At 47.1% G+C, this 13,137-nt stretch overlaps 1 protein-coding gene across 1 annotated transcript in view; it reads right to left on the bottom strand.

Annotated features, from left to right (window-relative positions):
• ACACB (acetyl-CoA carboxylase beta) overlaps positions 1 to 13,137 on the bottom strand; it is a 106,654-nt gene that overhangs the window by 21,054 nt on the left and 72,463 nt on the right. Inside the window, exons 29-37 of the mRNA XM_060119398.1 lie at positions 12,112 to 12,249; positions 10,955 to 11,054; positions 10,759 to 10,866; positions 7,269 to 7,325; positions 6,990 to 7,031; positions 5,381 to 5,596; positions 3,561 to 3,716; positions 2,485 to 2,688; positions 977 to 1,132 (exon numbers count right to left, since the gene is read on the bottom strand). Coding sequence (XP_059975381.1) covers positions 977 to 1,132; positions 2,485 to 2,688; positions 3,561 to 3,716; positions 5,381 to 5,596; positions 6,990 to 7,031; positions 7,269 to 7,325; positions 10,759 to 10,866; positions 10,955 to 11,054; positions 12,112 to 12,249 — 1,177 coding nt within the window. The remainder of the gene's footprint in view (positions 1 to 976; positions 1,133 to 2,484; positions 2,689 to 3,560; positions 3,717 to 5,380; positions 5,597 to 6,989; positions 7,032 to 7,268; positions 7,326 to 10,758; positions 10,867 to 10,954; positions 11,055 to 12,111; positions 12,250 to 13,137) is intronic.

Raw genomic sequence — 13,137 nt, forward strand, 5'->3', positions numbered from 1 at the left:
CCTTGAAAGGCCCTTCTACGTAAGAAAAATAAAGGCATAGAAAGCATACTTGAAGGAAATACACTAAAATGTTACTGCAGTCCTCAATGGTAGACAAGTGATTACCTAGGAGTGAAATTTTATTTGCTTATTCCTATTTTTCTGTATCCAGTGTATATTTAATAATCATAAAAACATAAAACATTATTTTTTTAAGTAGACCAAAAAGTCCTCAAAGGCAGTGACCCCATCCTCTTCCTCATGGTCTATCTACCCTTAGAATGGTTCCTGGCATGTAGCCAGCACTTAATATAAGCATTAAAAAGACCAGAAGGGGGCTTCCCTGGTGGCACAGTGGCTAAGAGTCCGCCTGCCGATGCAGGGGACACGGGTTTGTGCCCCGGTCCGGGAAGATCCCACATGCCGTGGAGCGGCTGGGCCCATGAGCCATGTCCACTGAGCCTGTGCATCCGGAGCCTGTGCTCCGCAACGGGAGAGGCCACAACAGTGAGAGGCCCGCGTACTGCAAAAAAAAAAAAAAAAAAAAAAAGACCAGAAGGAAGTGGTGAGCAATGTGTCTCTAGTATGTGGGACAAGGAGTCACTTTTTCCTTCTTTTCACTCTCCTTTACCTTCCAAAGTTTCTATATTATATTCTTTTTTATCACTGGGATGAAATTAGGTTTGTTTTAGAAAAATATACTATGACGTCATTCTCAATATTAGTTTCTTTTCCTTCATGAATACTGTATTCTTTAGAGTGGGGTCTTCAGAAGAGCAACTAAGGGGAATTCCCTGGCGGTCCAGCGGTTGAGACTTGGTGCTTTCACTGCCGTGGGCCCAGGTTCAACCCCTGGTCAGGGAACTAAGATCCCCCAAGCCGCATGGTGTGGCCAAAAAAAAAAAAAAAAAAGAGTAACTAAGGATGGGGGGTGTGGATGCCAGTGGAGTCTCTAAGGGGACCCTGGGCAGTGCTGAGTCTCAGCCTCAGGACTTGCCTGCCTGAACATTTCTGGGAAGTCATACACATAGGTGGTACCCAGGGACTGGGCCTGGAATCGCTTAGCCTGGAGCAGATCCTTGGTGACGTAGGGAGTATTGATCAGCATCCCGTGCTGGGGCCCTTGTTTGTCGCCGAAGGAGTGAAACATGATCTGGACCAGAAAGAAAGAAAAACAGAGAGTGAGGAGGGCAAGTCTCAGAGAACCACACTCCTGCCCAATTTAGTTCTTCCCAGTCCTCAGTGAAAATGCAATGAGGGAATACTACTCAGCCAGAACAAAGAATGAAACAATGCCATTGCAGCAACATGGATGGACCTAGAGATTATCATGCTAAGCAAAGAAAGTCAGAAACAGAAAGGCGAATACCATATGATATCACTTATATGTGGAATCTAACATATGACACAAAGGAACTTTTATGAAACAGAAACAGACCCACAGACATAGAGAATAGACTGGTGGTTGTGAAGGGGGAGGGTGTGTGGGAGAGGGACGGACTGGGAGTTTGGGGTTAGTAGGTGCAAGCTATTATATATAGAATGGATAAACAACAAGGTCCTAGTGTACAGCACAGGGAACTATATTCAGTATTCTGTGATAAACCATAATGAAATAGAATATTAAAAAAATAATGTGTATATATATATGTATAACTGAATCACTCTGCTGTATATATAATACAACATTGTAAATCAACTATATTTCAATAAAAAATTCAATGAGGGGAAGCATAGCATGTATCACATAACAAAGTGAGTGCCCGGGAAAGTAATCTCTTCTCTGCCACTGTGGGAAACAGATGTGGAGACACAGCTCCAAAACTGTAATTATCATACTACTAACACACACACACACACACACACTCCCCAAACAAACCAGAGTGCATGTAAAAATTGGTGAAACCCAAATAAGGTCTGCATTTGAGTTAATAGACTTGTCAAGACAGGAAGTGGACCAGTGTCAACTTCCTGTCTTGACAATGTCTCTGGTTAAAAAAGATGCTATCATTGGGGAAAGCTGGGTGAAGGGTACATGAGTATCCTCTGTCCTAAATTTTCTTCTCTGTGCTATTTTTGCAACTTTTTGAGAGTCTTTAAGTGTTTCAAAATAAAGTTATTATATATATACATGTAATCTACTACATGTATATATAGTAGTCAATAGGAAATTTGATTCATTTTACAAAAGTCTACTCCAAAACACGGTTGGGGAAAATACCATTTCCCTAACTGAACTAACTTGGGAACTGTATTATAAGCAGCCGTAATACTCCACATCTTATCCCAAACCTGGTTCTAGACTGGATTAAACTTTGGATTCACTCTCCTTCCCAGAGGAATGAACAACTGGGATTCAGAAGCTAACACGTTTATCATAAAACTCAGAGGAGCAGTCCCAATCTGACACAGCAAAGCTTCCAAGTGCCGTTTTACTCTGCATCTTGCTCTCCGGGCAGCCTGCCTCCACTTTGACTTGACTTCTGTCAGCCAGCCCGGCCTTACGTTTCCAGATCTGGGGTCGGTCACTTCTTTGTAGAGGCTGATGTCCAGATAGTAGCCTGACTCGTTGGTGATGAACAGGCGGATGGGAACGGCGCGGTCGGTAGTGGTCTGGCGGATGTTGATCTTGACCTCAGCCTGGAGCACGCGGAGTTTCCACAACCGGCCGCCGTAGCGCATCACCATGGACCGCACGGACTCCTCAATCTACCACAAACCACAGCAATTCAATTTCAGGACCCATTCCGCACACACTAGTAACAGTTCTAGCTCTGATTATAACAGGAAGATGAGATATACTGAATGCAAAAGGCACTGCGTGTATATAGCAGAGCAATACGTAGCATGTATCCATTAACTATAAGCTGATAATAATCAAAGGTATCATGCTAAGCATTTAAGCTCATTATCTCACTCCGTCTCCATAATTACTCAGAGAGGCTGGTATTTTTGTCCCCCACTGACAGATGTGGAAACTGAGGCTGGTAAGAGCTAGTGCCCCTATGTTACTCTGTCTTTCTCTCCATCATGCATCCCAAGCCTATGCATTTTCTCTTCAAGGAACTATGTGAACTGGTGGAGCTGGGGAATCAGCATGGGCCTCTGCACCCCACACATGCCAAACTGATGGACTAGAACTTCTTTCATCCAGAATCACCACCACAAACTCTGCCTGCTCGTGAAGAACCAGCCAATGGAGAATGGCTGAGCCACAGACCTCAGGTTCTCACCCCCCTTCCCCCACCCACATGCAGCCCCCAACAGAGCCTGGAACTAGGGAGAGGACAAACTTTTGGTTTGCAAAGGACATTTTGGGCATCTGTGTCTTCTGAAACGTGAAGCGTGCCCACAGAGGGGGAACATCCTTAGGGACAGTCCTAAGGGTGGTGGCTGAGAAACGGCTCTAGAATTAATCGATGGAAGGTTTGTTCTCCACCTGCAGCAAGTGAGGCTCAGACATGCACATATGCATCCTGGAGCTCAGGTCTCGAGCACCACGAGACGATACCCTGAAGCAGGAAGGTCCCAGTGAAGGTGAACCTAGAGGCTGGTGAGAGCCCCACCCCCAGAGATGAGACCTTAGAGGGGTCCATGATGACGGTGGGCACGAAGTTGAGGAAGATGTGGTTGCAGTCGGTGCGCACGCTGGTGTTGTTGAACGCCACCTCCAGCTCGTCCATGGCCTCCAGAAGCAGCCGCTCGCCTTCGTTCTTCAGGTACTCGAAGGAGGCTTCCTGTCAAGGGGGGAGAGGGGCAGCCGCTAGGCCAGGGGCGCAGGGCCCAGAGAGTCAAAGGGAAAGGAGAACATCCCCCTCCTCCAAAAGGCGTGCCAGGTCAGACGGCAGAGCCCTGCCTCCAGAGGTAAAGGGATGTCCAAGGCTGTCTCGTGTATTCAGCGCCTCTTTTTTTTTTTTTTTTTGCTGTACGCGGGCCTCTCACTGCTGTGGCCTCTCCCGTTGCGGAGCACAGGCTCCGGACACACAGCCTCCGCGGCCATGGCTCGCGGGCCCAGCCGCTCCGCGGCATGTGGGATCCTCCGGGATCGGGGCACGAACCCGTGTCCCCTGCATCGGCAGGCGGACTCCCAACCACTGCGCCACCAGGGAAGCCCCAGCGCCTCTTTTATTTTCTGTATTCTGAGGCTTTGACAGCTGGGCCTTGCTGACCCTGGAGGGACTGCCCCTCCCAGAGTTAGCCAATTCCTGGAGTTTGTAAACAACACACCCATGAGCATGCGTTTCAGGCAAACCAAACAATCCAGACCCCACACCCCAACTACCTCTTTGTCAGGCTCTCACCCTCCAGGCCACTATCCACTGGCCCTAATCACCCCAGGGCCAGGTATCAGACAACTAGAGACAGTCCCTATGCTCACAGCCTGCTGAAATTACTCAAGCCAGCCAGTCCCAAGCCTGTTCACCCTGCTTCACCCATTCCTTCCTGCAGAATCCACAATAAAGGCTCCTGTCCATGTATCCCCCCTCCCTCTGCCTCCTGAGCAGCCCTGGTGCTTCCCCATGTGGCCCCCATGGCTCAGCATGCCCCCTCCTCTTGGAATCTGTGATATCAAATAAACCATCTTTTCAATCACAACTGTCTCCTGATCTGTTGGCCTTACCGTACCTGGATAATCATAAAAGCTATTAAAATATCTAGGTGACAGAGGCAGCAAAATACTGATTAGCTTAACATCCATCACTAGGGGATTTGTTAAAAAACATTACACACACAAGATATACATCCATGCAAGGGAATTGCATGAAGGAAATCATCTTCATTAACATGGAAAGAGGTCTACAGTAAAAAAAAAAAAAAAAAAAAAAAAAAAAAGTCTTTAAATGATTTGTCCAGCCTGAGCTCCTATCTGTAACATTACACCTACAACCCAATCCCAATACATATATGGAATTAGGCCTAGAAAGGGTCACCAACAGGGCTGACCCCTAAGTGGCAGGATTCTGGTCCTTTTCCTTAATTTTTAAAAATATTTTCAGTATTTTTTGCAATCTTCACAATATAATCATGAATCACTTTTCTAAATGCAAGAAACAATGGGACATGATCACTCATGCAATGAGCAAGTATAAAAAAATCCCCTTAACAAATCAGGATATTTCTTTTCTATCCTCCCAATTCTCTCCTCATGCAGAGAGATCTCCGTGACAGAAGGAAGTATCCACATGCTGCCCCATGAAAACAGACCACTTCGTTTTCCACCTCCCACTCCATCCCCAGACTGCAGTGTCCGTCACAAGGGCAGGGCTGTGTGTGCCCTGTGCACCCTGAGATCCCCAGAGTGCAGCCCAGGGCCTGACCCAGAGCAGGAACTCAATGAAGGCAAGGCCAGCACGTGAGTGACAAGTTCAGGGGGAGAAAGAAACACCCCGTGACATCCTACCTTGGTGATCAGGTCCGAATGCCTGATGATGACACGGATGAAGAACCTGTGGTCCGTGACCTCTGTGCCCTCTTTCACTTTGGCAGCGCCCAGGTACAAATGCATCTTGTGGTTGGCGCAGGGCATGGCAGTTATGTCAAAGTTACGCAACCGGCTGAGCTCCAGCTGGAAGGCCAGGGCCGGCTCCAAGTGACGGTATATGCGATCTTCTGCAAACTGTGGGCCGACCAGAGAGAAAACAGATGGACACACAGACACAGGTGGAGTTGGACACTGGGGCTACGTGCCTGCTTGATCCACGCCCTGTCCTGCAGATCCCTGGTGTTTGCAGGTTTAGAACTCAGGAATGAAGCATTCATGATGTCCTCTAATTGGGAGCTCAAGAGATTTGGGATTTTGCGATGGTCCAGAGGAGAGCCACGAGCATGGAATCTTGTGCTGGCATAAGCCTCTTGGCCCCAGGGGAGCCTAACTAGTCCCCAGCACCTGCTGGCACCACCAGGCTGTTCTCTATCTGCCACCACACAGAGTATTTCTCAAGAAGTCACTAAGCCCTAGTTTCCTTGTGGAAACTGGGCCCCAGAAGGAGGCAACTGACAGTGCTGGAGACTGAAGAGGAAATGAAGAAGCTAAAGAAAGGATGCGTCTTCACTAGGAAAGTAAGGCTTTGGATGAATTAAAATACTCTTTAGTGGAGACTGGATTTGTGCTGGGAACAAGCCCACCTGTTCTAGAATAAGGATGAGCAAACTTTTTCTTAAAAGGCCAGAGGACTGATGGAGTGTACGGTCAGTCACAACCACAGTCCACCTTCCGGATCCGCGGGTTCTGCATCCGCGGACACAACCAACTGCGGAGATTCCATCCATGGTTGGGTGAATCCACGAATGTGGAATCCGTGAACACGGAGGGCCAACTGTACTCGATTCAGCTGCTGGAGTGAGAAAGCCACAGGAGACAGTAAGTGATTAATGGGTGTGGCCTCTGTTCCAATCAAACTTTGGTTATAAAAACAGGGGGCTGGCCTGCAAGCCATAGTTTGCCAACCACTGTTCTGGAAGAACATAAGAAAAAGAGGTTGGCCAAATGTCCATTGACAGATGAATGGATAAAGAAGGTGTGGTGCATATATACAATGGAATATTACTCAGCCATAAAAAGGAACGAAATGGAGTTATCTATAGTGAGGTGGATGGACCTAGAGTCTGTCATACAGAGTGAAGTAAGTCAGAAAGAGAAAAACAAATACCATATGCTAACGCATATATATGGAATCTAAAAAAAACAGTACTGATGAACATAGTGGCAGGGCAGGAATAAAGACGCAGACGTAGAGAATGGACTTGAGGACATGGGGAGGGGGAAGGGTAAGCTGGGACGAAGTGAGAGAGTGGCATGGACATATATACACTACCAAATGTAAAACAGATAGCTAGTGGGAAGCTGCTGCATAGCACAGGGAGATCAACTCGGTGCTTTGTGACTACCTAGAGCGGTGGGATAGGGATGGTGGGAGGGAGACGCAAGAGGGAGGGGATGTGGGGATATATGTATACATATGGCAAATATCCCAGGGAAGCAAGAACCAGTGCATTGCTCTTCACCATACCTCATCTCTTGCTCTGAATGTGAAAAACTTGGGAAATTCTTTCTGCAAAAAGAAATCCATATGAAAGACAAATCAAGCAAGACTCATTTAAATATTTATAGACCTGTTTTGTGATTTTTAACCCTAACCCAGTCCACTTCTAGAATGAATCATTTGGAAAGCCATCTCTTCTCTAGGGACTGATTTTTTCCACCCCAATCTACAGAGTAAACATCAAATAAACGGCACCAAGCCTTGAAGAATGCGAAAAACTCAAGATGTGTTGAGAATCGGACTGACCTCTTGGGCAATCAGGAATGTAATTCTTCGGAGTCCATACTCCACAAGGATGTTTTTCTGCATTAAAAACCAAAAACACAGTGGGATCACACTTGGCCACAAAAAGCAATGATATATGTTACCACCCGGATCAACCTTGAAAGCATGCCAAGTGAAAGAGGCCAGTCCCCAAAGACCTCATAGTGTATGAAATTCCATTTATCCTGTTTATAGGAAATACCCAGAATAGGCCAATCCATAGAGACAGAAAGTAGATTACTGGTTGCCTTGGGCAGGGGAAAGGGTTTTGGGTTGAGGGAAAATGGGGTGACTGCTAATGGGTATTTTGGTGGGAGTGGTGAAAATGTTCTAAAACAAAATGATCGTAACGATGGCTACACAACTCTATGAATACATAGTAGTCCCTCCTTATCCATGAGTGATACGTTCCAAAATCCCCAGTGGATGCCTGGAACCACGGATAGGACCAAACCCTATACATACTATGTTTTTTCCTATATATACATACTTACGATAAAGTTTAATTTATAGATTAGGCACAGTAAGAGATTAACAATAATTATAACAAAATAGAACAATTATAGCCATATACTGTAATAAAAGTTATGTGAATGTGGGCTCTCAAGATATTTTCCTTTACAAATTTAATGCCTTTTCCGTCTTAACTAGGCACTTATCACTCACTGTGGCCATAATGTTTGCAACTTAGGGTGTGACAGCAAAACTAGCACGCATGTCTTTTTTCCTCCTTCACAATTTCACGGATAGAAGACTTGGTTTTACCATAGATCTTAGCAACTCAGCATACATTTTTTTCCCCTTCCTTATTAAGTCAAGAATTTTCACCTTTTCACTTAAAGGAAGCACTTGACAGCTTCTCTTCGGCATGTCCGATTTGCCAGCATCACTTGTGCTTTGGCGGCATAATTAAGTAAAATAAGGGTGACTTAACATGAGTACTGCAATACCATGACAGTTGATGGGATAACCGAGCTGACTACTAAGTGACTAACAGGCGGCTACGCTTGGACAGAGGGATGATTCACGTCTGGGCAGGACGGAGCAGGATGGCACGAAGTTTCATCACACTATGCAGAAAGGCACACAACTTAAAACTTACAAATTGCTTAAACCTAAAATATTCTGGAATTTTCCATTTAATATTTTCAGACTGCGGTGGACTATGGGAAACTAAGACTGCAGAAAACAAAACTGCAGAAAAGGGGACTACCGTACTAATAAGCACTGAATTGTACACTTTAAACGGGGGAATGGTGTGCTAAGTGAATTATATTCAGTAAAGCTATTAATATATATATATACATACATATTACATATATATATATATCTTAACATTTCATGAACTCTTTAATGAAATTGGTGGGATGGGGCACTGCTGTATTTAAAAAAAAAAAAAGATGACAAGCTGAATAAAAAAGACTGACACAAAAAAGTACAAACCATATGCTTTAGTTTATACAAAACTCTAAAACAGACAAAACTAATCTCTACTATTAGAAGTCAGGATACTGGTTGGTTATCTCTGGCGGGGGAGACGTAGTGATGGGAAGAGGCTCAAGAAGAGGCCAGAACATTCATTTCTTGATCTGAATGTTGGTCACACTTGGGAATTCCCTGCGAAAATTCATCAGGCTGTGCATTAATGATTTGTGCACTTCTGTGTATATTCAACTTCAGTCAAAAATTACCCAAGAAAAGTACTAAACTGTTTTTAGTTGCTCCCTAAACGAAATAAATACTATTATGTATAGTTCTCTGGGGAAAGGAAAAAACCCAGAAGACCAGAAAATAAGGATATTTTTAAATTTCTCCATGTGATAAGGAAAATTACTAGGAGAAATGAACAGTCTTAGCCCATTTCAGAAAGAGGTAAGGAGACATAATCAAAAAAACACTTAACAGAATGCAGGTTGCAAAGAAAACAGGATAAATTGGAAAATGAAGAGGATTCTACTGGGAGCCTGATTACTGTTCTCAATTAAAGGTGTGCGTGAACATACAGGTGTGTGTATGTGTCTGCGAATGTGTACGTATGTATCTGCTTAGTGCAAAAAGTTTTAAATATAGAAATATGGAACATTAAAATGTCTCCCACTCTCCTGGTAGGTGTATATTCTGCTAACTTTCCTCTCTTTGGTATGCCGTGTATAAACACTTATTTGTACAGAGACACATACGTTTAATCTTTTCTAGTTCATGCATATCCTCCTGGGTCGAAATGTAGCGAACTGTCTCCTTCCCACACACAGCCACGTTGCCCCCCATAGCACGGCCGTTCACAGGTGATTCTGACACCCCTCCACTGCCCCCTCGGGGGAAGAACCACCAAGTATCTTGAGCATCGTCTGATTTGGTTAGGGGGCAGGCAAACTGCCAACAGCTCAAACGCTGCCTTATCTAAGCCATGGGATGCCAAGCTCAAAGTCCAGTAAGGACATCAGCTATGTTAAGAAACAGGCTAGAGGGAAATATACCAGGATCCTCACAGTCACTGCCCTGGATGGCGGGGCAAGCTTTTCAGATCCGTCTGCCCCTTCAACATTTTCTACAATGTACATCATTACACTGTTGATTAATCAATCACATAAGGCTAAGTACATCACTAACAATAATGTCCCTAAGCTTTCATGGCATCATCCGTACATTATTCACCCAACACCTCCTGCCTAGGAAGCACCAGGCCAGGTCCTCTGAGGGACACCAAGTCAGAGGAGCTAAGAGGTGTCCCTCCCACCAGAATAACATGGGGGAATACAACACATATACAGATAAAATACACTAAAAAGCAACAGCCAAAAATTTCCAAGTGTTCTTTTTTTTTTTTTTTTTTTTTTTTTCGGTATGCGGGCCTCTCACTGTTGTGGCCTCCCCCGTTGCGGAGCACAGGCTCCGGACGCGCAGGCTCCGGACGCGCAGGCTCAGCGGCCATGGCTCACGGGCCAAGCCGCTCCGCGGCATATGGGATCCTCCCAGACCGGGGCACGAACCCGTATCCCCTGCATCGGCAGGCGGACTCTCAACCACTTGCGCCACCAGGGAGGCCCCCAAGTGTTCTTAAAGTTGAGATCAAGTCAGGAGGGTAAAGAACTAACAGCTATACAGTGTGCCTGGCAGATTTGATTAATTTATGAGCTTAAGTATCCCATGTTACAGATGGGAAAACTTAAGGATCAGAGAGATAAAGTAACCTGCTAGAGGTCACACAGCACCTGCCCCATAGTTCTACTACCTACACTTGCCAAGCTGCTCCACATCTGTTTGCAGCTGGGGTCATTAAGCACATGTAACAGCTGTCCCTACTGCTGGGTAAGAATCCATGCCGGCAATGGCCACCACATGTTTATAAAACCAACCCACGGTTATATGCATACATGGTTGTTTATGTAAGTGACTTGGGCACATGGACACCTCACCAAGACAGCCCCTCCTCCTTCTCCAGGGACCCAGAACCAGAGGCTTCCCAGCGTACCTTGGACTGAACGAATGTCCGGAAGATAGGCACCAGCTGCTCGTCCTCCAGGTAGTCTGCGTACTGGATGGCCACGTTCAGGATGTGGATCGGCTCTTCTCGGAGGCTCTGGGAGAGAAAACCAAGGGTAGGCAGTAGAAGGGCCTAGGGCCCCAGCCCGCCCCCTCCTCGGCTTGCTTCCTGCTCAGACACTCACCTTGCTGTCATCCTCGGAGTACAGGGAAGTACGGGCCTTGCTGAAGAGAGGGATGTCCTTGGGCACATTGGCAAAGCAGGAAATGACCTCATCAAAGTTCCTGGGGGCACGGGGCAGAGAGGGAGGGCTGAGGGGCTGCTGCCCCACACGGTGATAGGTCAGGCCCGACCCTCACTCTTTCCCAACCACCACTCTGTAAGCACATCCAAATCTGTGCAGAATTCCTGTGGTTCCTGACTAGGTCCAAGGCACCACTGATGGGGTCTTTCCCGAAAGGGAAGAATGAACCTCTGTGATTTGAGATGGTGAATAAAAGAAATGACTCCCAACACTTTGGGGGCATGGCTGGGGTCCCCCTTTTACTGGCTGGTAGACCCTTGCAACCTCATCTCACTCCTCTGAGTCAACTGAGGATAACAAAAGTAACCACTACACCTCCCAAGGCTGCTGTGAACATATAAGATAATCCAAGCATGATGCATAATATACAGGACCAAGATGAAAAAAGGGCAACGATGCTGACATTTTTGAGCATGTTATTTACATATTAACTATAGTTTAAATACAATATTTTCTATGTATTATTCATTTAATTTTCCTTGTGACCCTACGAAGTAAGTCCTTCTCTTATGCCCATTATACAGATGAGAAAACGAAGGTACAGAGAGAAATCACTTGTTCAGAGTCTTATAGTCAGGAAGCAGTGCAGAGCCAGAATTCAAAAGCAGGAGGTGCTGACATAAAAGCCCACACTTTTTTTTTTTTTTTTTTTTTTTTTTTTTGCGGTATGCGGGCCTCTCACTGTTGTGGCCTCCCCCGTTGCGGAGCACAGGCTCCGGACGCGCAGGCTCCGGACGCACAGGCTCAGCGGCCATGGCTCACGGGCCCAGCCGCTCCGCGGCATATGGGATCCTCCCAGACCGGGGCACGAACCCGTATCCCCTGCATCGGCAGGCGGACTCTCAACCACTTGCGCCACCAGGGAGGCCCAAAAGCCCACACTTTTGATGATATTATTATTCCGTTATTATTAACTCACTGTGCCATGTGTCTGGGCCACCCCCACCTGTGTGTGCAATGAATGGGTGGGGGTCAGGGGAAGCTCACTCAACCCCTGTGCATGGGGTGTTCTGGGGAGACTGAGCCACACTGGGTACCTGGTGAAATCCTCGAATCTCTGGAAGGCAACCATGGCCCCCATCCGCTGGGACTTGGGGGAGAAGCCACTGTCCATGAAGAGCTCCGTGCTGTGCCTCAGCAGTTCAGGGTTGGTGATGCTGATGGGTACGGCCATCCTGCAGAGGGGTGGGAAGTAGGGGGTGAGGCAGCCACCCGTGGATCTAGCCCCAAGAGCTGTTCCTGCCCTGGAAGCTTCGGTGAGCCAGCGCCACATTAGAGGCTTCTGAAAGAGGGGGGCTTAGACTCGGGGTGGAAGGGATGGGATAGAGCGACAGGGGCTGGGGAGTCTCATCTGATTCCTCAGGACCTGGTATAGAGCAAGAGCTCCACATGTGAATGAATAAATGAATGAACGGTACGTGCATGCATGCAAGTCCAATTCCAACATGGTCGCCTGATAAATCCACAGTAGTGAACTCAGCCACAGAGTAAGAATGCACTCAGCGCCAGTTTCTCCTAGAGAGCCCCAGCCCCCGGCGGCCGGTGAAGGGCCAGCCTTGGTTCTGAAAGACATTCCAGGCCTCTGCTCCCCTAACCCCTCCCCTCCATCAAACCCACCCTACGGACAGGGCCAGAAACCAAAACTGACCCCCAGGCCAGCAGCCTATTGGAGTTTAGGTGGCCACTGCCCCCAGGACTGGCTGCACACCCGGAGCAAATCCAAATGGGTCCCCCGGGTAGTTAGGATAGGGGCCTGGAATCAAGCAAAGGAGGGGTTGCTCATCAGATGGGGGCAGAAAAGAGTCAACAGAGCAGGCCTGAGTTGCTCTCCTGAAAAAGGGACCTACAGGCAAGGCTGGCCCTTGGCTGGCGTCCAGGAACTTGGGGTTGCCCCCACTCCCTAAATGATGAGGGAGGCTCCCTGTGCCCACGTTGCTTGTACGGTGTGGTTTATGCTGAGCTTTCCTTCTGGACTCTAGGATTTTGGTACATGCTCAGCAGAGGGTGCCCACGTGACCAGCTCCCTGTGAAAACCCTGGGCGCTGAGCCTGTAACCAGCTGCT

Source organism: Mesoplodon densirostris, chromosome 15 (assembly GCF_025265405.1).
Source record: "Mesoplodon densirostris isolate mMesDen1 chromosome 15, mMesDen1 primary haplotype, whole genome shotgun sequence".
Classification (NCBI taxonomy): domain Eukaryota; kingdom Metazoa; phylum Chordata; class Mammalia; order Artiodactyla; family Ziphiidae; genus Mesoplodon; species Mesoplodon densirostris.